The 25,844-nt window shown below is 37.9% G+C and overlaps 1 protein-coding gene across 1 annotated transcript in view; it reads right to left on the minus strand.

The window, feature by feature from the left end:
- Window positions 1-23,423, minus strand: part of LOC306858544 (adenylate cyclase type 9-like) — a gene marked incomplete at both ends in the record, with an annotated part of 77,490 nt that extends 54,067 nt beyond the window's left edge. Inside the window, one exon of the mRNA XM_079399120.1 lies at window positions 21,611-23,423. Within this exon, the coding sequence (XP_079255246.1) occupies window positions 21,611-23,423 (1,813 nt within the window). The remainder of the gene's footprint in view (window positions 1-21,610) is intronic.
- Between the last annotated feature and the right edge of the window lie 2,421 nt (window positions 23,424-25,844).

Consider the following 25,844-nt stretch of genomic DNA (forward strand, 5'->3'; position numbering starts at 1 on the left):
TCTTTTCAATTAACAGTTCTAAGTTTAGAACAACTCAACAATTTGTTTATCAATTGTTCCTTTTCAATTAATCAGTTAATCTGGTTCACAAAATGATTCAATCATTAATTAGACTGAACCATTTTTTGACGAACTAGACCTTTTCAAATCAGCTGAACTGGTTCACCAACTGATTCATTCACAAATTTGAATGAACAATTACTTTATGAATGAGACCTTTTTAACTAATCGTTTTAACTGGTTGATAAAATGATTCATTCATTAATCAGACATAGTAACATGTTTGCGGATAGTACCATTTCAAATTATTGATTGAACCAGTTCACAAAATGATTCACTTATGAATTAGAATGAACAATTTGTTTACGAATTGGACCTGTTCAGTTAATTGGTTGAACTGGTTCACAAAATGAATTGTTAATGATCTGAACAATTTGTTTATGAATTGACCTAGTCGATCAATTGGTTTAACTAGTTCACAAAATGATTCATTCACAATTTCACAAATCTTTTCAATTACTGATTCACAAAATGATTCATTCATGAATTAGACTGAACAATTTGTTCACAAATTGGACTGAATAGCCTAATTAATTAACAAATCAACAGCTCACTGGCCACGTACACACTGCAGCTAAATCCGGTTGTCAGTTCACCTTTAACTCCTTAATCGCGTTCTGTACACACATAATTCACTAAAATACAGGAGTGACAACCGCATTAACTCCCGAAATATTTACCACATTTACAGAAATTCTACACACTGTGTACAGAACCGAACTGAACTCAACAACTAGTTGTTAATGACGTATTTGAATGTGCATCAGTGTCTTCGTCTGTATGTGAGATGCAAGAAAATAACAGTGAAAGAAGTCTTAACTAAGCACAGGGCTAGCTGCGGTAAAGTGTTAGTGTTGCCAGATCTTCACAGAGAAAACTGAAACACCCAAATCCTTCATGTTTTATAACACCTAAAAAAATCATACATCTCATATTCACAACAGACCACTTTATTAACTTCATAAAGTGCCCATCTTTATGAGATAAGACCAAACAGCATGCCTAAAAGCACTTGTAAATATGAGGACATGGCAACACTGCAAGACAGCGCTCTCTAAAGCAGCCTCCTGAGCATAAACACAACGCTGCATGTCTATCAGTGGTAGTTTAGTTAAAATCGATGGACAAAAGGAGTCTTTAGACAAAAAATGGCACATAGAAAACGGCTAAACTTTTATTCACTCCAGCAAGATGACAGAATGTTGCTATGGTTACAGGGAGTGAGTGCTGTTTCGGACACACACGGAACGATAATTTACGGGATTCACTCCCGCATTTAAATGCGGTTGTCACTCCTGAAACTTGTAGTGTGTACGTGGCCATTGGCTCATTAAACCAAGAACTGTCTCTTTCTGACATGTCAGATTCATAATGAATATTTATTGAAATGCTAAAAAGTGACACAGATTCAAAGTACTTTCACATCCAAAAATGACACATTTCACCTACCACTTTTGTTACATATCTTTTCCATGTGCAGTTTTCTGCAGGTGTTTCTATAATGAGTCCCACACATCTGTGCAGCTTCATGCTTATTTCAGAAGGGCCTCTCATGGACCGCCTTTCCTTCATAGCATTTCATTTTTCATTCACACCGCCATCTATCATGCGACCTCCCCGCAGAGCACGCTAATTAGGTATTAGCAGCAGCGCGGAGCCGCTAAAGAGCAGGATGAGTGTGTGTGTTCACGCATGCTGAATCTGGGAAGGATCAATATGGGATGAGAGTGTTGATGCGAAGCGTTAAGTAACTCTTAACAGAAAAGCTGACTGTATTTAACACACCAACGTTCCCTCAGACGCTTCAGATGAAACCAACCGGTCCACAGCCACAGCAGACACGTTCCCCCGAGGGATCAATGCATGGTTGCTTTGTGGATCCGTTGTGGACCGATGTGGGGAAAAGCAGCCGTGTGTACAGTTGACGCTGACATTTAGACTTCCGGCCAGCTCTGACAACACAAAGAGCTTGAGATAAAACACCAGAACATATAGAGCTCCTGCTGGAAGACTTAAACTGTACATCTGATAGCTTTGAGAAGAATCGGCAATAGAAAAACCTGCCTTTGTAAATGTCACTAACACAACATTCTATAAATAAATAAAAAATCATCTAACTTATTCAACATAATTTAACAAAAATATGTTTAGACAGAGAGACAGACAGACAGATAGATCCTTCTAAATAAAACTGATTCCCTGCAAGAGGCAAATCTAGTTGTAATATTGAACATGACATACGAAAATTCATATACATTATGAATATACATTATTGTTCAAAAGTTTGGAGTCATTTGAGGTCTTATGCTCACCAAGGTTGAATCTGTTGATCAAAAACGCAGTAGAAACAGTAAAAAAAACTGTTTTCTAGTTGAATACATTTTAAAATGTAATTTATTTATTTATTTTAATGCAAAGCTGAATTTTCAGCATCATTATTTCAGTCTTCAGTGTCACATGATCCTTCAGAAATCATTCTAATACGCTGATTTGCTGCCCAACAAACATTTCTGATTATTAATGTTGAAAATGTTGTGCTGCTTCATATTTTTTGTAAGATTATAAATTTCTAAATTAATTTCTCTGAATACAAAAGTATTAATTTCTTTTTAAAAAAACTTATTGACCTAAACATTTTGTACAGTATTGTATATATAATGCTTATGACAGAATGAAATAATCTTAAACACTTTAGCTATGAATGCAAAAAAGGTTTTTCAATGCAAAATCTGTTCCACTAGTATCCAGCATGCACACAGCCCACAAACAACATAACCTCAGCATAACCTACAGTCCAACGCATTTCACAGCAAATCCATCATCCGCTCAAATCCGAGCAGCAACACCCACCTCAATTCCTTCTACGGAGATGAAGGGCCAGATATCAGTGTCTTCAGCGAGACCTGAGCCGAAGGACAGTGGAAATAAATGACGGTGAGCGGGGTCGAACGAGTGGGCTTCCCAGAGGCCAGAGCGATGCGCCGCAGTAATGGCTTTGCAGTGATTTACTCCATTCATTACAGTGAGATGCTGTCACCTTCTCTCAAAACACAAGAATCTGTCACCATTAGGACTGCTGGATAATGAATCCAATGGACCTACTTAAGCAGAGTGAAGCTCTAGACTTCATGTATGATATTTACAGAGACGTGAACAATAGACATGCACAGAATTTCTCTCCAGCACTGATTCATGTTGAATTTTGAAGTTTTAGTAAAAAATTTAATTATTTTTGTCGGCACCGATAGCCTTTTGGGCAGCGCGCCGACATACAGTGCCCTTGCACTACGGTCTTCCCGTGTTCGAACCCGACTCGAGGACCTTTCCTGGTCCCGCCCCCCCTCTCTCTCCCACTTCGCGTCCTGTCAATTCTGATCTGTCCTGTCACAATAAAGGCAAAAAATCTTTAAAAACATTTATTAAAATGTATTTAGTAATAAATAGAATATAGTTTGAAAGGTCAGGGTCAGTAAAAATGTTTTGAAAAAAACGTCAATATTTTTATTTAGCAAGGACCCAATAAATTGGTCAAAAATGAAAGTTAAGAAATGTATGCTATTTATGTTCATTTTATTATGTTTTTTTTAACTTTCTATTCAACGAAAAAAAAAAAAAGTCACAGTTTCAACAAAAGTATCAAGCAGCTCAAATTTAGTTTCAATATTAATCATAATAGGTAATAATTAATAATAATAAATGTTTCTTGAGCAAAAAAAAAAAAATCATAGAATGATTTCTGAAGGATCAGGTCATCAAAACACTGAAGACAGGAATAATGACGCTGAAAATTGGGAAGAAAATACATTTTAAAATATATTCAAACAGAAAAAAGTTATTTGAAATTGAAATAATATTTCACAATATTACTGTTTTCACTGTACTTTTAATCAAATAAACGCAGCCTTGGTGAGCATAAAAAATTTACATAATGTATAATAAAATTAAATAATTAAAATAAATAGTTTTTATTCATAACACAATGTGAAAATGATTCATAAAGTAATAATATTTTTGTTTTCTTTATTTTTAAATAAAATGTAAATATCATTTCATTGTAAATATTTAATTTAATTTAAATTTAATTTTAAATATTTAAAAAGCCTGTTTTTTCACCAGCAAAAGCAAAAACTAAGGTTTCATTGCTTAGAAAGTATATTTTCTACTTCATTTGTTTTCATTAATGTCTGCAACACCAGCAGCATAGGACGAATTATGCACTGACGTTTAATTTGTCAAGACCAAATAATAAAATCCTGTACTCATCTCATTATTTTCAGCGAAACATCGAGGGGAAAGGTAAATATAGTCTTAAGACGGCAAGCACATCACCATGACAAATTCCCATCATAATTGCATTACCAGGCAGCCGGTCTCTGACTCGTGGGTATATGACAGCTGCCACACACACCTGAGCCCAGCGGAGCCAAGTGGATCGTATCAAAATCAGCGCATATGACCTCTGATCTGCAGTGATAGACAATCCAAGTTGTTTATATGGCAGCGAAGGATCATATCTGCCAGACTCCAGGTGGCTCTGATTGCATCTCATCGCCTGTAGGTGACTTATGAAGACAAATGCTTTTCAAAACACTGCACTTGAGACGTCAGACGCACCTGTTCACTTTCTCCCCTCGACCCACAGTTCACAGGCGCTGCAGACTGTCAGAGACGACATCTGATTAGGGTTCAGAACTGGAGAACAGGTTGGCTGGCTGATATTGATATTGAGGTACCAGACATGTCTGTCGTAAGCGATAAAGACAGGCTTATGCTGACAAGATTTTTTGGTGTACTTTTATGCTGAGCTGTGGAAATGACATGCTCTCGGCTCAGTCCACAAAGTTGACGGAAATCTCACATAGCAGAGCAACTCTCCACGGGCATTAAACACAATGAGGGCTAATTATGAACAAAGCTACACTCTTGGCTACAGTACATAATTAAGTTTTGGATTCTTGCTCATTTGTTTTAGCAGCTGCTGATAAAAGATAATAGGAAACGATGCGGAAGGAATTAGGACACAACATAAGCCAACTCCAACCCATATCTCATACATAAGCACCAGTTAATTGCTATACATAAATGCCACAAATTTTATGCAAAAGCACATTTTTGGGGTTTCGCAAAAATTTAGGTTAAGGCATGCATTTTCAAAGAGCCTAAAAAAGTACATTCAAATCAATTAGCCTTTTAGTGCTTAAGCCCTGTTCACACCAAGACCGATAACTATAAAGATAACGATATATTTCTAAAAATACTTCTCAATATTAAAGAATAGCAGAGTCCACACCACAGCTATAACGATAAAGGCACAGATAAACGATATCATTGGAATCACTTTCAGAATAATTTTTTCCAGCTGATGAAAGATAAAAACACTGACAGCCAATCAGAATCCATCCTGCTATAATGAGCTTGAGAATTTAAAGCGGCAGACAAGCATGCACTTAGAATAAACAGATGATATCGTTCGCTGGTGTGGACATCATCTTTATCGTCAAATATCATTATCTTTATAGTTATCTTTAAAATTATCGTTTTTGGTGTGAACAGGGCTTCAACCCTTTTCTGTACAAACACAATTCAGTCATTTACGACAGTGACAAACGCATGCTACAGTCAAATTAAATCCAGAAAATTTCATTTATAAATACTCTATGCATTGTGCAATGAATCAAACTGAACAACTAGTTATTAATGACATATCAGACTTGTATGTGTGGTGCACAGTGAATGAGGAACGTTTTTGATTCATTAGTGTTGCCAGATATTGCTATTAAAAAAACAAGAACAAGCCCATTATAAACTTAAATCCAATCATGTTATCTTGGAAATAGGCCACATACCAAAATATAGCGACCTCCCTACTTTATTAACTCCATAAAATGGATTGCTATATGAGCCGAGCCCAAACAAGCAGCCCAAAAATGCTTAATAAGAGATACTTATAACCAGGACATGGCAACCCTTCAAGAGCAAGTTCTGAGAAGCAGCCTTCCAAAACACGACGGCTCTGTCGATAGATGACTTTTTCTTCAGAAGAACAGTAAAAAAAGAAGTCGTCCTTGGTAATAAAATAAAAAAATAAAAAATGCAAGTCTGCTCATAAAAAAAAAAAAAAAAAAAAAAAAAAAAAAAACTAAGAAAGCATATTAAGGAACACAAAATTAATACCTGTAGCTGTTGACAATATATTGAGGTCTAATGAAGAGAAGCGTTCGGTCTGTGCAAGAAATAAAACATTATTACCTGTAATCCAGAGCCTGAGGCAAACTAGGAAATCTGATTCTTTTCCATGAACTGATTCTTTCGGACAGTTTGTTTTAATGAACTGTTTCAATTCACTTGTTTGTTTACATAATCGGGCAATGTCAGATCACATACACCAGGGCCTGAGTTTCGGTTTTTAAACTGGGGGGGAACTCCACCCTTACATGGGGGGTGTACAAAATACACCATGCTCTCCTTCAAACTGACATTAAGAACTATATATTAAGGTCTCTCAATTTCAGTGTATTTCATGGGTTTCAGATCAGTTCAGTTCTTTGCTTTTTCAAAACTTCATACAAATATTAAGCATACCAATGTTGGTGTCTTCTCGCCATTGCAACATGGGTCGTTACGTGAGAGATGATGACGATCAGTGAACGGGAGTCTATTTTCTTATGTTCATTCATGTTAACTTTCGATAAAATGCGCATTTTAAGATAAGGAGATGATGATTTACCTGCGCTTCGCTGCTGCTGTGTTGAGTCGGCGGGCGCGCTCTATCCACTCACACACTATAAAGAGCAAAACAGCATTTGATGGTTGAATTTCGGGATTAAAATAATATAATTTGGAAGCCGATAACATCAGCGGTGCAGCGCTGTTTTAAAAAAAAGACAGGCTGTTTGAACCAGTGATTTATTTTTTTTCGCGTCTGTAGATGTATTTAATCTGAGATGAAGCAAATATATTTGTGCGGGAATTTCTCGCATTATAAAAGTTAAACTTGCGGGAATGGTTTAAATTATGCGCGATCCCCGCAATCCCGCGCCGAAATTCAAGCCTTGTACACAGTTAATTAAATCATTAAAGTACCATTTAAATCATCACTTTAAATCATAAAAGTAAAGTTATGATGTGAAACTTGGATGTTTTACATGTCTAAAGCATATAAAATTAATAAATTAGCCTTCTTCGGCTAACCTTTTTACAGAAATAACGTGAAACCATAAAAAAGTTCATTTCAACCCCTTTTTCCAAGTGCTTGGTGCACATATCACTGGCTCATGTGCTCATTTTGAGCCATAGTGACTGTCAGACACATCCGAAAGTGAGCTTGATTGAGTAAATTGTAGATCTGTGCTGCTCGAGCCGTGAACAGTTTTAGACCATTCAGGGCTGCATTTCCAAAAACCATCGTAAGCCTAAATTGATCGTAGCTCCATTGGGTTCAATGGGTCTATGATGCATTTAAGCTTACGATGCTTTTGGGAAACACAGCCCAGTCTGATTTGGTGAACTGGTTCATATAGTTCACTAGATTGATTCAAAAGAACGATTCATTCGCGAACCAAATATCACTCTAGACTGTTTGCCTAAGGCTCTGGATTACAGTTAATAATGTTATAAATAATGTTTAGTTTCTTGCACAGACTGATCATTTCGCTTCATAAGACCTCAATATATAATGTCAGGAGTTTTGATTGCTTGAGGGTGAGTAAATAAACAGCAAACTTTAACAACAGATCTATCCCTTTATTGGTCAAAATATGCTCAACTCCTAACCTCGATCGCCTGGTTTGAACCCTGGTTAGACTGAATCATGAAGTGCGGCTCTACTGTATAATCATGGTGCCCTTGAGCAAGACGCTCAATCACAGGTCATTCAAGGGGGGGAAAAAAACGCTAAGTGACAGATAACATCTTGTGTCACGGCTGCAGAACATTGGCTTTGCCAGTGCAAACACCGCAGGGACAAGAGGAAAGAGGCTACGTAAGAATGAGAAACAACACTTCCACTTTTAATTTTTTCATATTCTATTAATGGCTTTATGAGAACATACTTGGAGTCAAGTAGGTCAGAACAGATGGTCAGCGGTCCCTGTAGCGTCGCAGCAGATACGGCGCTAGTGTGCATCTCCTGTCACCTTCAGACACCGTACAATCACACATCAAAGAGCAGCAGCTGCCTCGGCATGCTGGGAATCAGTATCACAGCAGGATGTATTTACTCTTATCGGTCTCATTAGCTGTCATCGCAGCTGCCGAAAGAACTTAAGTTACCTTGTCTTCACAGTCGACTCGCTCCTTGACACCAAACCGCACTCGTTCTGTTTCACCAGTCGTCAAGAATACCTGAGGAAATCTAGCTGATAATTTTGTCAATGGAGAAACATGCTTTTTAGCATCAGATTGTGTAGTTCAAGCAGCTAGCAGCAGGGGCTAAATGACCTTTTGTAACCAGACAAATTTTGACCCCTTGTTCATTCATTCAAGTTTTTATTTTTGTACTTTCTGTTTTGATTTCAATCTTAGTTAAAATTTTTGTCATTTGGTTGTGTGTTTTTGTCATTTCAAGTAACAAAAATATTTTTATGTTTTTAGCTTTAATTTCGGTTAACTACTACAGTCAAGCCAGATATTATTTTTGATATATTTTTACTAGTGGGTGCAGGACACTATAGTTCATTGATGTAAGTGAGGATAGCAAAGTAAAGTAAACTGTGACATATTATACCCCAAAAATCTTCATACAGAGTAGCGGTTAAATTGATAAAAATGTGGGACAAAAATCATTCAGACTTTTTGACCTGACCATTTTTTGCTTGAAAACACTTTAATTGCTTTTTAATTGCTAATGCAACATTTTTTTTACACCACAGACTGAACAAATTTAAGCATTGCTTGGTAATTGGTTGCCCTAAATTGGTATTATCTACTTCTGTACTTAAATTCAACAGCTGACAGCTATTACATACAGCCCAATTCATTACATACCTTTCTATCTGACAGTTAGCAACCAAGTATTAAAAAGTGAAAGTTTGATTTATGATTATTATTCTGTCCCATTACTTTTGGTCCCTTAACAAGTGGGAGGCACATATGCAAACTGTTGTAATTCCTACACCGTTCACCTGATTTGGATGCAAATACCCTAAAATTAAAGCTGACAGTCTGCAGTTAAAGCACATCTTGTTCGTTTAATTTGAAATCCATTGTGGTGGTGTATAGAGCCAAAAATGTTAGAATTGTGTCGATGTCCCAATATTTATGGACCTGACTGTACGCTCTCTTGAGAGCATGCAGTTTGGAGAAATGCATTTTCTGAATGCATGACTGCACTTCTGTGCATTTATGCAGATTTCTCCAAAATCCCCTGAGAGAAAAAGCGCAGAGGTTCACTTTATATGGAGACCGTCCTCTGGCGTCCATCAAACGAACACATTATAGGACTCCTTCACTCTCCCGTAAGACTGTCTGCTTGCCTTCAGTCCTCCTTGTGAAGGTCACGGCGCCACATTGTCAGTCCTCACATGGAAGGTTGTTCTACAGTAACACACGCACGGCACAACGGCTGCCATCAGATGAACGAGATGAAAGTGAAATGAATGGAAAATGAGTCATTTGCAGATGAACAGAAGAATGTAGGTGATTATTCATGGGTTTTCATTTTAACGCCATTGAATCGAACATCTGCAGAGGTTTAGGTGAAACAAATGGCCAATTATTTTATGCAAACATAACTGATTGTACTACCAGAACTAGGAATCAGAAAATACATGCACTGAGAGAAGAAAAATAATAATATGGGACAGGCTAGAATCAATACTATCTCAAGATAGATTTGAACCAGAGAAGCAAGAAACAAATGACCCAAAACACACTAGCAGCAGCACTAAAAATCACTTTGAATACCATAGCAATGTTATATCAATGTCCTCTAAACATCCAAGCATCATGGCAATGGTTTTTGCTGAAAATAAATGTTTAATTGAAAAACAATCCTTTGGGAGCACAAACCAAGTGGTTGCAATGTTGCTCTTTCAGTTGGAATGATTTGATAAGAGGTCACTCGTGTCAGCGACAAAAATCAAAGCCTAGCTATACAATGCACACAGAGCGGTTTATGGAAATTCACAGACGATATATTGATTGATATGCAATTAACAGTCTGCACATTTTAAATTTGCACATACAATGCATATCGACTAACACTTGACCAGTGCTGGCATGCTAACTTGAAACTGTATCTTAAATAGTTTAACATCTAAAGTAGTATAATTAAAATGTATATAGGTTAGTACTTAGTCGTATAAGTACAATTTAAAGCTACAGTCAAAATAGTTAGCTACACTACAAATTACTTACAAAAATTTGCTCAATTAAGGTCATAGCATTAAAGGAATCAGATAAATGTACACTAAATACAATTAATAATACCAGAAAAAAAAAAAAAAAAACTAATACTACCAGCAAGAAAAACTTTTCCTGAAGCACGTTTTCCTGAATACCTGCAGGAATTATATGAAGGAAAGAATTATATACAGGAATTGTATCCTCCAGGGCTATTTAAATAAAAATAGGACTACTGTACGGTGGCCGAGAGAGCTCAATGCGCTGCAACTTCAGAAAACACATGCAAATAGAAAAAGCACCAGCAAATCAAGAAAACATCTTCATCAGTTTGACAGCAGGTGGTGGAAATGCTAACAACACAAACAAATAAAGAAACACACTGCAAATGCTCACAATACAACCAAATAAATTTTATTTGCAGTGCGTTTCTTTGTTTGGTTGTGTTGTGAGCATTTGCAGCGTGTGCGTTGTAAAATTGAGGAAGTTGTTTTCTTAATTTGCAGGTATTTTTTCTATTTGCAGCGCATTGAGCTGTCTCGGCCACCGTACTATTGTACAGGATATGTATGAAATTATGCAAGTTTGTGTGTGTTGTATCCTGCAGGATACATAAGAACAACACAATTTAACTATTTTGCAACTACAGTGTCTCTTAACAAGCTGTTCATTATTTATGGTGAAACTACAGTCAATCTCATTCTACGCTACAAACTACTAATGAAATTTTCAGGTAATAGCATTAAAGTGACAACAACAAACAGATCAATTTACACTAAATACAATGAATGAAACTAGCAAATAGTCTTTTACATAACTGAATGCTAAACATTTAACAAATAACAACATTTAATTATTTAGCAACGACTTTGTGATAATATTGCCAATTGAGGTGATGACACTAAAATGATCAGCAATACACAGATAAATTTACAATAAGTACAACTAACAAAATTAGCAAACACCTAAAAACAGCTAAAAAGACCAACATCATTTCACAACCACACTAACTTTTAACAAGCTTAACTACATTAAATTAGCTTAAAGGGATAGTTCACCCAAAAATGAAAATTTGATGTTTATCTGCTTACCCCAAGGGCATCCAATATTTTTAATTCAAACCATGGCAGTCTGTCAGTCATATAATTGCAGTCAATGGGACTCATGGCTTTGAGAGAAAAAAAAACATACACAGACCAAACCAAATTAAACCCTGCGACTCGTGACGATACATTGAGGTCTAAAGACCTCATTTAGTTTGCATTTAGTTTGTATAGTTACACTCCTAATTGAGTTTATAGATAGAGTGTCAATGGTCCATTTGAGAGATAGGTGGCGGTAATGAACTTAGAAGTCTGTGATCTGCTGTAAATCAAGAAGAAAAAGACGCTGCGTCACGCACCGGCTGTTGTGTGAACTCGCTTAGGACAGTTGGACATTGCGGTGGATCAGAGGTAAAAAAAAAACTATATGAATTTTGTTCAGTTTTTTGCACAGACCGATCATTTCGTGTCTTTAGACCTCAATGTGTTGTCACGAGCCGCAGGGTTTAATTTGTTTTTTTCTGTGTATGTCTTTTTTTCTCTCAAAGCCGTGAGTCCCATTGACTGCCATTATATGACTGACAGGCCGCAATGGTTTTAGTTAAAAATCTTTGTTTGTGTTGAAGAAACAAAGTCACCTACATCTTGGATGCACTTGGGGTAAGCAGATAAACATCAAATTTTCATTTTTGGGTGAACTATCCCTTTAACTTAAGAAGTTAAGAAGTCTTTGTTTAAAAAAAAAAAAAAAGAATACAATTGTTTTACACTACAAACTATTAACGAAAAGTAGCTAAATTGAGGTGACTACATTAAACAGACAAAAAAACAACAAATATATTTTCACTAAATACAACTAATAAAACTAGCGAAGACTTTTATGCCAGTAACATAGCTGAATGCTAAACTTAGCAAAGAACATTTAACTATTTCACAATCGCACTGGTGAAACTAACAAAAAATGAACAAACACAATGATTTACTTAGCTGAATGCTAAAAACGTAACAAAGACCAACATCACTGAAGTATTTCGTAATGGCACTAACTCTTAACAAGCTCATTATTTAAATTAGCTTAACTACAGTGAAACTACTTTGATTAAAAAAATATTAATAAAATTGTTCTACACTACAAACTTATAACAAAAAGTAGCTAAACTGAGGTGACTGCAGGTGACTTAAAGCAACAACAAAAACAGATCAAAGCAAAATACAACTAATAAAACTAGAAAAACCGCCATTTACATAGCTGGGGGCGTATTACAGAAAGATCCTAACTTTAAAATCATATCTTATCTGTTTGGTAACCATGGTAATTTCAGTTAGGACCACATTTAGGACAAAAGCTATTACAGAACAGCATTTCCTAAGTGCGTTATCTTAACTACAGATAGGAAAGGGGTATTACAGAAACCTCCTAACTTGACAAAAAATCCTAAAAACGGTCTTCACTTCAGGACAACCCCACAGCTGTCCTAACTGCAAAATTATTTGAAAGCTAACGGGAAAAAACGCTTAAAACTGTGTTGTCCGACAATGGTATTACATTTATTAATAGTTGAAAATGAAGAACGAAGATGTTTAATGGTAGAAAGACTCTTGGAGGACCCTGAAGAGGTGTTATACTTTGATGACAAAACACTTATAAGTAATTACAGACTGCCACACAACATATTACAGTTAGTACAGGAACTGCAACCAGCATTATAGAGACCAACAAAAGTGTCACGGAGCATTACTGGTTGCAGTGCAAGTGAATAATGCCTTACGTTTTTTTGCAAAAGGAGATTTTGAAAGTGAAGTAGGTTTTGTTTACCTCATCAGCAGTGTTGGTTGCTTGGTAACAGACCTGAGAGTGGATTGTCGAGCTTGATTATGCCATTTAAGATTTCCTAACTAGAGATAAGATACTATTTTGTAAGATAGCATAAGAATCCCAAATCAAGTTAAGATTTGCTTCTGTAATACGAATTTGCGAAAAATCCTAATTTAACATAATATCTTAAGTTAAGACCTAAGATAAGAAACTTTCTGTAAAACGCCCCCAGAATGCTAAAAACTTAGCAGAGGAAGCGTTACAAAGAACAACATAGCCTTACTATTTCGCAACCACACTGATAAACTAGCCAAGAAAAGTAGCAAATGCAGTCATTTATACATAGCTGAACAGTAAACACTTAGCAAAGAACAACAACATTTAACCATTTCACAACCACACTGTGATTGCATTACAGCAGTCAAGTAAACAGATCAATTTAAACTAAATGCAACTAATAAAACACTGTCATTTACATAGCTGAATGCTAAAAGTTTAGCTACAAATATAGTACAAAATTTAACTATTTCACAGCCACACTTTCTCTTAACAAGCTGCTCCTAATATTTCTTGTTAAAGTACAGTCAATCAGTCAGTAAAGGTCACAGGAACCTTTCATTTGATTAATCATTTATTGACCAAAACAATCTGTACCAAACGAACCAATTCACTAAAATGAATAATACTTTCATGTGAGAGTGAAGTTTTTGTAGTAATGCTAATTATTGGAAAAAGCAGCTTGTTAATGCAAAAGCTACTCTGAAAATAACCAAGCTACTGTCACGCTAAATTAGCTTAACGAACAAGCATAACCTACTTGATGGTACAACAGGCTGCATCCCCTAAATGGAGTTCACATGAAAAATTGTGGGCCACAAAAATATGACCCATATTCTTTCTTCTGCGGGAATTGAAATGCCTGACAAAACGAGTATTTGGATAACCCGTCGATAAGGGAGGTGGCATCGTTCTCTGAAACTGCAGGAGGACCAGGGCACAGTCAGGTACTTTCCAGGGAAGCAGCCAAAAATAGCCACCATTTCCATTCAAACGAACACTCCACACAACAGGGGCCAGTGCGTGCACACACACACACACACACACAGACACTCGCGCAGTGGGAAGTCGGAAACGCCGGAGGGAACGGGATGTGGAAGGTACAAAGATACACGCTACCGTGACACTCAAGAACACTTGTGCTAAGAGGTTATTTTATTAAATGCTTTAATCTCTCATGATGGAGCCACAAGAAAGCAGCCAAACGGTCAGGCCTCGTCCTCCCTTGGAGTGATGCATTGGCTGGTGTTGTTTATCCAGGCCAGCAGTTATGACTATTCTTATTTTTGCTATTTCTAAAGCAGACTGTGGTTTATTGGAAGTGCACCAGATGGCATTGTAGAAACGACAGTGACTTTCGCCGCTTGCACGCAATATAAGAGCGTGTGAGGTCAGGATATTGTTTTTCTTGACTAGTGCACTGGAGGCGACTGTATAAGTACACATTTATCATTCCCTCTCTATTTACTTCAGACCTGTTTTCCTAGCATTAGCAGAGACGAATGGTGGTGGGTTGTTCCTGTTGTGCAGTATCAGCTCGGTATGTCTTCAAAACAAAAAAAGGTTTAAATTTATAGCAACAACGATGGATGTTTTATAGTGAGACACCTTTACAGAATTCATCGAATCCATTGCTAATACTGCTGTTGTTTTCCCACCAAAATGATATCACTTCCTGGAAGATGATGTCATTCACTGTCTTTTGTTAGAATTTAAAAAACAGGATGGAAGGTGATATTTGGGGACACAGTCAAAACAACAACAACAAAAACTATAAACAAATTACCAAATAAAAATACCCCCCCCCCAAATGTTTTGTTTCCAACATTTTGACCATGATGGGAAAAAAAGAAAAAGTTTTTCATGTTAGATCTTGCAAAACACCCAGGGACATATACAAATATCAAGTTAAACCGAAGCAGTAAAATGTGTTGAAGATTACTGCTGCACTGTTATATTGTGATAAAAAAAACTAAATAAGATTTTCGTCTTTAGAATTTGACATTTTAAATGTAAAAATTTATCCAAAACAAATAAATATTTGCTTTATGTATTTGGTCCGTTTTTCCATAAGTGAAAAAATGGTACATTTTAAAATGCAGTATACTAACATATAAATGGCTTCCAAAGCAGTGCAATTTGTGGAAAATTACTTCTATATTTACTTGAATAGTGTCACAAAAATGAAAATGAAATATGATGCCTATAATTAATTGATAATAATTAAAATATTATAATAAATAATAATTAATTTCCATATTTAGAATTTGAAAATTTGAGGGGGGGGGGGAATTAAATCAAACGTTGAGAAAACGGAAAAATCTACTAAAGCTGGTTGCCTTAAACTGTTACGTTTTCTCAACTTTTTTTTTTTTTTTTTTACTGTGCACATTTTCCCATAAGTAGGACATTTTAAATACCATACAATAGTTTTACATAGTAGCAACAGTGATTTATATTAACTTACATAATCATAATATTGTATTAGAAGAAAATTAACTACTAGATTCCATTTTTAGCATTTGTAGTGTATTTTATCCAAAATATTTATATATCTGGCTAATTTTCACAAAAGCGGAAGAACTGTTCATCTTAAAATTATACATAAATGACTTTGCTCTTTCAGCAGTACAGTAACATATAGATGACTTCAAAAGCTAACACACAAGGACTAAAATCTGCAAAAAACCCATTTTAGATTCGATGGGCTCTTGGTTTCATGGTTTGATTTCACATGAAAATATACTGTACAGTAGGAATGACCCAGGTGTGCTGTTTTTGTTGGTTTGCGCAGCTTGATTTTACCAGCAAACTGAAAGACCTTGCAGCAAGAGTCGGCACAGCCAACGCTTTCATTTAAACACATGTCCAATTCAAAAGAACATCGGCGTCTGAAGAGAGACTGTCATTTTGTGATTAGCGTCCAGGTCGGAGTGATTTACTCAAGACCCGGCCAGTCTCTATTCCCAGGTCTGCCAGGTTTCCACACAAGCTCACTACTTTCCTTCTGTGATTTACGCAGCTACTGCGAGCAGCTGGAAGATTTTTCAAGTCTCTCTTGACAGAGAGCTCATTCAGTGGGCCTGCAAATCCATGAGCGAAAGATAAATCCTGAGCGCTGCACTGAATACATCACTCCGGAGTAGGAAAATCAAGCTTTCAGCCAGTGAACGGGAGGAAAAAAAGAAAAAACAAACGCCTGAAGAGGGGCAATCAACTGAATACAAGATATGAAGGAAAGAATGTCGCCACTTTAATCATTTTGTTGATGATTAAAGAAAGGAAGTCATATATTAAAGCTTCAGGCCTCGGGTACAGTGTGTGTTAAACGAAGTGAAATGAGATACAGTGAATTCAACAGAGAGTTCAGTGGTGTTAGAAAAAGAAAGGTTGTTATGCAATGTTACGCTTAACCTTGCTGTACCATTCTGAGTCATGAAACTGAAAAAAAAACAAAAACAAACCTAAACTATCCACTTGAAAGACTACAGTACTGAATGGCACACAAAAACAGAGAGTGAAGGAAAGAAACTGAGAGAGGAACTGACAGATTTTCAGAAACAAGCACCATGGGACCATTTTAAAGAGGCCATTTTGCCCTTTTAAATGAAGGCTGAGAGAATGACGGAGTAAAAAAAATGAAGCTGAGTTTCTCAAGAGACTCAAATCCTCTCTAAATGAGGGGGAATGCTGGCAACTAACACCAGCGAAATGAAGTGAGACTCTCAAGGGCGACAGCTGCGCCGTCAATTCCAGTTGACCCGCAGGACCTACAGAGACACCTGCGCTGCCACGGCGAGATGATGCATAGAGATTTGTTCTGGCACAGCGTTTTCGGTTTCGCCAAGTGACTTTATCCACTCACAAACAGGCGTTTGGGATCCTTCAGTGCTTAGATTTTAGCACGGCGGATAAAGATGTCAAAAGACCTGTGGAAATGCATGGGTCAGTTTTGACTCCTTGAAAACCTGTATATGCCACTTTGCTAATCATTCGACCTGTTATCAATATTGTCAAAATAAGAATATTAATTACAGTCTGGCATTCCTCATTAAATGAAGAGGATCTATTAAGTAACCATAATTATGACCTGAAAGGATTAATAACACTCTGGGACATTCATATTCCGTACGGCTAGGAAAATGTATCACTTAATGCCCAATTATTGGCTTTTTCTTGAGCTCAAGTACAATTAACAAAACGAAGGAACCATTTGCATAAGCTAATTACATAAAAATGCCAGCCTTCGGCCACATTTATACAAATGTCAAGTGCTTTGAGAATCGAATATTTGATGTAAGTGAGGTGACCAGCCATTAAGCAAAAGGAGGGGTTAGCTTGAAATTCAAAATATGCAGAAGAAACAAATGTAAAAATACAGCTCATTAGCATGCAAAAAAGGTTGCTAATTTCCAAATGCTAATTTTTCTTTGTTGATTGCTTATCAGAAAGCGCATGAAATCAGGTAAAAGAGAAAATTACAGCCCTTTTGCAAGACGAAATTAATCTACAAATCTCCAATACGAATCGCTTTATTAGCTATTAAAGGGACAGTTCATTCAAAAATGAAAATTGTCATCATTCACAGTGTAAATATTATGAATATAAATTTAAAATGACAAAAGTTTAAATAAATAAAAGCCAAAAAATAAAATAGCATATAAAAAAAGCCAATATAAAAAAATTAAAGCCAAAAAACAAATAAAAGTAGCATATAAAAAAAGCACATAAAAATACTCAAACTTAAACTAAAAGCAATATTAGGGCTGGGCGATATGAGCATAAATTCATATCTCTGTATTTTTTGGCTGATTTGCGGTATACATCTCGGTATTTTGTATTTGGATTAAACAAATAAACAAAAAGTGAATGTAAGCATGTAGGCATATATTATGTGCAAAAAAAGATTGCAGGTTAAAAAAAAAATTATGAAAATACCACATGAACCGTTATTGCAGGATTTGAAAATGTTTTACAAGACACGAGGGCACAAATTTACATAAAAAAGTGAGGCTTTCCTTGACAAGTTCTCAAAAACCGCTTTTTTTCAAAATCGCGTCACATAAGGGAGTCGTGTGCCGCACTCTGCTTTGAGCGCGCGCGAGTCAGTGTGTTTTCGGTAGTTATTTTTATTTCAATTTATCATTGTCATGGTAAATTATTGTGCTTGTGGAGGTTGCACAAACTCCAGCCTGTCAGGACATCGAGTCCACAGGTTTCCTAACAAGAAATAGTCTGGTATCTTCTGGGCCTCGGTGTGTGTGTGCAGCTGAAGAGACTGGACTTCACTAATACATCTGCTTCAAACACCGCGGTGGTGTGTAACTTAACAGATGTGATGAGGCCAAGTGGAAAAGCATGGTCAGCAGTGAATGTGATCTAAACTTGTGTTTGCTTCTCCCAGCATATGCCGTCTGAGAGAGGAATACTGCAGGTCACCACAGGCTCCAGGAGAACACAACACTGTCATGTCCAAACACCTGCTCCTCGCTCCAGCCCTCCAGTCAGAGGATCAACATGATGAGGCTGTTGGTGTATATCTAGCACAGCCTTCACCATTTAACACACTTTAACAACACATTAGTGTGATACCCAGACTGAAAGATTGTTAAATGTTTTTAAATGGGTCAGATGGTATTTCTTTTGGTACTATATGTTTGGTACATCTACATAGATACATATATATATATATATATATTAACAGTTGAAATGTTGTGTGTTGAGTTGGGTATTAACAGTGCTATGAAATAATATTTATGATTTAGTGCTGTATAAATAAAACTGAATTGAATTAACCATAAATGCAGATCTGCTTGATTGTGATTTATTTTTTATTGATTGTCAACAAAATGGGGCCATTTAAAACCTTTATAAAGTCCTCCTTCCTCTGTAAACTATCTTCTAATGGCTGACACAACACATGCACCATAGGCCCAGCAGACAGCTTGTCTCTATGCTGTCATTATTGATTGTGTTTTACCAATGGCATTACTTATAGGTAGTCATGACCTAAATAGAGTTCACTTGTAATTGAGAATCAAAATTATTCAGACTGTTTTAATATTAAAATCTTTAACTATGTATTTATACATGTATACAGTATTTAGCTTAGAGTAATAAATGATTTCTGCCCTAAAACATGTGTCTGCTGGCCTGGAGAGGTCTATGCTTTCCTCGCATTTCCCACACAAGCACCTATGAATCAAAAACATGTTTATCTCTCTCTCCTGCGGTGATAAGAAACCACTATTACGCAACGTTAGTGTCGGATATTAACGAGTGTGACACGCCTGATCAACGCTTATTAGTTTCTATTATTGGTAGTATCAATACTAGCATCGCTATTGCCTGATTACATTAGCTAACGTGTGTATATCTGTAAGCTAGCACTGATCTCTCACCAAACACCTGCCCTGTTCTCCACACATCAACTCAATTTGTCTTCTCTGACCGTTGTTCTGTCCAATCCTGGCCTGTCCTGCTCTCTTGGCTGCATAGCAGGCTCGTCATTTTATCTGTGGTCCGTCATACGAGTGTAAATACACATTTAAAACTTCCTCAGCGTCTGAACTGTCATTGCAATCCATTGTTTTGCTGTGGTTTAAATGGACCGCTCTCCCTTTTGATGCGTCACTTCCGGTTTTGGCGCGTTTCAGATGCAGAAGTAAAATTCTCTCAAAAAACGACTACAGAAGCCTTAGTGTATTTTAAAGTATATTTTAAAGAAAATCTAGTTCCTACAGTATTTTTCTATACATCGACTCACTGGAGTCTCTAACCTGCAATATGCCCTTTAAAATCACATTACGTTCTAACATTGTAACATTGTAATCTAAAAACAAAAACAATGCTTTTAAAACAGAAGGTAAATTTACTAAACTAAAAATTAAAGTTAAAAAAAAAGCATAGACTAATTGAGTAAAAAATTGAGTAAAAGGTTTTGATTACCCCATTACAGCCGCTTTACAGTTAGTGCTATCACACAAATACACTAAATTTAAAATTCTACAGATGTCACATTTATATTGTCCAACTACAAATATTTCAGCAAAATGTATATTTTAGTCAGAGTTATTTCGCTCCTATTTCATTGCGCTCTGTTTGGTGCGCAGGCGCTCGTTCTAAACGAACTCTGTGAAGTTTAGCGGAGAATCGCAAAGCAAAAGGTCGTGCACTTCTGGCAGCAAAATGGAAATATTTCCATGGCTTTCTAACATCTACAGATGGAGAATATACCTGTGAAATGTAAGTTATGCATTTAGGGAAAGAGCACATAGCTTAAACCAGCGCGTCTTCCCGTCCTCGGCACACGCAACCTTTCTGTCAGAGCATCTGACGGGCCGAGCCTCTTTAAACTAAAACTATAAACTATAGCCCTTCATATAAAACTTGTCACATGTTTAGAACAAAGTGTATTATGCACTTTCTCCACAGCAGTTCAGGCTGTGTCCTCCCTATAGATACCTTTTCAGACGCGCTCATATAAAACTCGATATTAACGGTATTGCTTCATACCGTCTCGCTTACAAAAATATATCGTTATATCGTACAAACTCGATATACCGCCCAGCCCTAACCAATATAATTAATTAATATTATATAACAAAGCATTTACTCACACCCTTATGTTGTTCCATACTGGTATGACGTAATTGCATCTGTGGAAAATATATAAATGGTGGCTGCCTTTTTTTAAATCTTTCTTTTTGTGTTCCACAGAAGTAAGTCATACATATTAAACTACAAGACGGTTAGTAAATGACAATTTTAATTTTTTTGGTGTACTATCTCTTTAAATGAAAGGATGGATATGCAACAATTGTATGCTAACATGACTGGATTTTTGCTCATTTGCCACTTGCAAATGCTTATTTTGCTTTGTTGACCACTAAACTGAAAACATGATAATACATAGAAAATGGCAGGCCTTTTTTTGAGGAAAAACTGACTGCACAAATCCCTAATAGTCCCTTTCTGAAGGCTGCGGAAAAGGTTAGATAGCATGTTACTGCCTAAAAGGCCTGCTCTGTTAACCGAATATGTCACAGAAACCGCAGGGGCAAAGATTCAACAAAACGCTTTGACAAGTGAACACTGAGGACACTGACAATACGCAGGCTGAAGAATGAAGTTTCAATGCAGCAAGAAACTTTTAACAGCTACATGAGCCAAGAGCCAAAAGTGTCTCACTCTTTACTCCGAGGCACGGTTTCGCAACAAAGATTAAGCACAGTGCTAAACAAGGAAACATACTCATGTACACTGTGTTAGTCACTAGAAATGCATATCTTACCTTTAAGCTGATCTGCAACCACACTTGGTCCAATCCTTTCTGTGACTCGCCCATCTTCTCGCAAGTACCGGTCATCCAAAAACTTGTCCGTGGCTTCCGAAAGGTGCACCTTCCCAGCAACACCCAACTGCTCCATAAGATTGGCTAGGTTGACATCGTTGGACCAGACGTCGAACTTAAAGCGCTTCATGCCGAGGATCCCGCAAAGCACGGTGCCAGTGTGGACGCCAACACGCATGTTCACCATCTCCTTCTTTTCTTGACAGAACTGCTCAATGGCCTGGATCATCCCAAGCCCCATCTCTATACAGCAGTAGGCGTGGTCCTCTCTTGGTTCGGGACAACCAGCCACGCAATAGTAACAGTCTCCCAGTGTGCTGATCTTCTCACAACATGTAAGCTCACACAGGTGATCGAAGCGACCGAATAAGTCGTTGAGGAGTCCCACTAGGGCATGCGCTGACTTATTGGCGCTCATCTTAGTGAATCCCACAATGTCTGCGAACAGGATGCTGACCGGCTCCATGCGTTTCATGTTGAATGGCCGAAAGATGATCTGGCCTCGAGGTATCGACGTTTTCTTGCGTTTGGTGCTCTTTGGGCTGGAGGCGCACGCAATGGCCGCTCCCGTCGAGTAGCGCTTAACCGAATTGTCATTGTCATCATCGCTCTGCTTCATGAGCTCATCGGCCACTCTACGAGGCATCACCGAATGGATCATCCGCTCCTTCAGGGCCTTTTCCACCTCCAAGTCTTTCCCATGCATGATGGCTTGGCCAACCTTGAGGAACGTGCTGCGTGAACGCACTTCGGACATAATAAAAAGGTGGATGCCAATGACGTGGGCGCAAAGATGCAAAATGGCCCTTCCTGGGATCAGCCAGTAGAGAGTTTCCAAATGTTCCTCAGTGGAGTTCCTCCAGCCATTGCCTTGAATCAAATGCATCCAGCCAAGAGTCTCAAAAAGCACCGAGTAGAGCAAGCCGAGCAGGAGCGAAGCGTACAAACGGACGTGGAGGAAACTGTAGAGCAACGAAAGCACCTCCATGCCTAGAGAGAAGGTGCCAACTGGGGACAAACAAGGAGCAACTAGACCTCCACTTCGGGTGGCTTCAAACGTCAGGTTTTTATCCTCGTCGCCACTGAAGTCACCTGCGTCCTCTTCATCCTTCAAAGGAGAAACATTAAAGTCACTAAAGCCTGAAGTCTGGATCTGAGGTGCAAGAGTGAGGGCAAATGTCACCACGATGAGCAACAGCGAGGCTTGATTGTAGCAGTGGACATAGAACCGGGTGAACGTTAAGGCGAACAGGACAGAACAGAGGAGTAGGAAGGCAGCTGTGGGCAATAAGAAGGCAGTCTTTTCACATCGATTAGCATTAGCAATGAAGAACAACCCCCAGAGGAGGCTGGCGGCTGCCAAGTAAAACAACACACAACGGAAACGGCGTTGTGTTTGAGGGAAGCAGCGCTCGCGGCAGGCTTCCTCCAGAATGTTGGAGTCAAACTTGGGGTTCCAGAAATGTCCGGCCGACCTTTCAAACAGCTGCGGCATCTTCCTTTGAGTCCGGAGGCCTTTGACCACTGGTTTGCGGATGGCAGATTCGCCTGAGCTACAGCTAGAGGAGATGCTGTACTTGCAATGTTTGGAGCCACCGATGATACTGCACATGGCGCTGGCACCCAGACTCCCACGCTGCTGTTTGTGTGGTTTGGTGCCGCTGATCCGCACAGAAACGGCACCATCGCCGCTGGAGTCGCAGCTTGCTTCGCTGCTGTGAAACAGCAGATGTTGATGTTGAGGAGAAGCCATGATACCGTTCAGATCGGAGGCAAGCTGGGAGAAATGCAAAAAATTATGAAAATAAGGTGCTTGGGTGGAAAAAGTATCAAGAGGGGGAAACAAATGGAAATGGCACCAAACAGCTCTGACGACTAAATGACGAAAAATTTACTCATGCGTTTAGTCAGTTCCAGGATTTTGAGTTTTGAATATTTCACCTCATGACGTCAATAGCGCATTCCTCTTCTCTTCTGTCTTTCTTGACGCACATGGATTGGAGAGGTTTAACCAAAGCGCATGGAATCTTTCGACTTACTACAAGTGAATCAAAAATGTTCTCTCACTGATGAATCAAAGTTACATAACACCACAAAAATGAAGACTCAAGTCAAGGACTGTTTGCTTTGACTCCTTAGGGAACTTCTTAACTCCACTCTGATGCCAAGTGCACAATTATCCCCATAAATGAGCCATTACATTGGTTTTCAAGTAGAAAATTGTATTTATCAGACCATTTAGAGGACTGTCAGCATTTATGCTTGACCTAAGTTATGGCATTCCTCAAATACAACACAAGTCATGCATAATAAAGTCCAAAAACTCTTGATCAAATAAACATTTAAAAAGAGTCCAGCAGGGGATGAGTATGAAAAAAAAAAAGTCCAAACTTAAAAACATGATGTGTTTCTACGTTATTTGGGCTACTTAAGAAAAAATAACTCGACACTGTTTCTTAAAAATAAACCTTCCGCCCTCTTTTGTTCTTCAGATTCAGAATAAGCGTTCACTGGAGACTCCGCGTCCTGTCAGACGGACATAAAGGGCATGACAGCGTTACTGTTGTTAAAAAATACATAGAGAAATTCAACCAGTCTTCTTTCTTAAACGGCCTGTCGCGTTAATATTCTCTTGACAGGAGCACCGACCTTTCCTGAGTTCCCGCTCCGGATCTTGCAGGCGCTTATATTGCGAATTAAACGTGAGTAACGGGATAAAAATAATAAAGATTGCGCATATGGATTAACTTATCATTCAAGATGCATAAATGCCTGTTTGTCCAGTATAGTCCCATAGACTTAAAACACTAAGATCTTAATTCAGGTGCGGCTGTTTGAAACCAGTTTGAGCCGTTTATTTCAATGCACCTTGTAAAAGTGCTTCAAATGAAGAATTAATTCACCTTGATGGTCAGAAGTCATTTAAGTTTCTTTTCCTCGTAGAGAAGACAGAAAGTCTGCACATCGCTCTCCATAGACTTACAGTGGTAAAGTGCCTCTTTGGTTTCTCTTCAAGACTAATTTCCACGGGCAGCTTTTTCTGTGATGTCCAAACAAATCTCTTTCTCAGCCGGTTCCTCTATGCTCCCCATCAGCGCACAGCTTGGCACTCGTGACACATGCCAGTGTATCAGAGTTGACTTGTGTGCTTTCGCGCAGCTCGGGTGTTCCGGTGGCCATCAGACATCAGTGAGATCTCCATCTGTATTCGCAATCCGACGCGGTGTCTGTACAAGTCTAGCAGACGCTGGAAATACATTGAGAGGTGGGGATAAACGCGTGCGTGCACGCTCCGGAGAGAGAACAACAGAAGGGTGGCGAGCACGCACGCATTCACACTGAGGTGGGCTCTTCTCAAACCGCAGTGTTCGCGTCGGAGCGCGTCCCCAACGCTGACGCGCGTCACCGAGAGCTGTCAAAAGGGGATAGGGGTTCGGGGGGTGGGGCTCCAATCAATGACGTGTAATGCAGGGGGAGACACAGCTGTCATATTGAGAGCGATGTGAAATCAACAAGACCAATTTAGCCTTGACACCACTAGATAGAAACACATTTTATTTCCTATCTGTCTGTCTGTCTGTCTGGTTCTTTTCATTGTTTTGATAGATAGATAGATAGATAGATAGATAGATAGATAGATAGATAGATAGATAGATAGATAGATAGATAGATAGATAGATAGATAGATAGATAGATAGATAGATAGATAGATAGATAGATAGATAAGAATAATTTTCAATAATTTCTATCATAATTCCTATCAATATATGTGACCCTGGACTACAAAACCCATCATAAGGGTTTTTTTTTTTTAATTGAGATTCATACATCATCTGAAAGCTGAATAAATAAGATGATGTATGGTTTTTTGGGATATGACATTAATTGGCTGAGATAAACTGTTTGAAAATCTGGAATCTGAGGGTGCAAAAAATCAAAATATTGAGAAAATAGCCTTTAAAGTTGTCCAAATTAAGTTCTAGCAATGCATATTACTAATCAAAAATTAAGTTTTGATATAGTTACGGTAGGAAATTTACATAATATCTTAATGGAACATGATCTTTATTTAATTTGCTAATGATTTTTGGCATAAAAGAATCATTTTGACCCATACAATGTTGGCTATTGTTACAAATATTCCTGTGCTACTTATGACTGGTTTTGTGCTCCA

The sequence above is a fragment of the Barbus barbus genome (genome assembly GCF_936440315.1).
Source record: "Barbus barbus genome assembly, chromosome: 3".
Taxonomy (NCBI): Eukaryota; Metazoa; Chordata; class Actinopteri; order Cypriniformes; family Cyprinidae; genus Barbus; species Barbus barbus.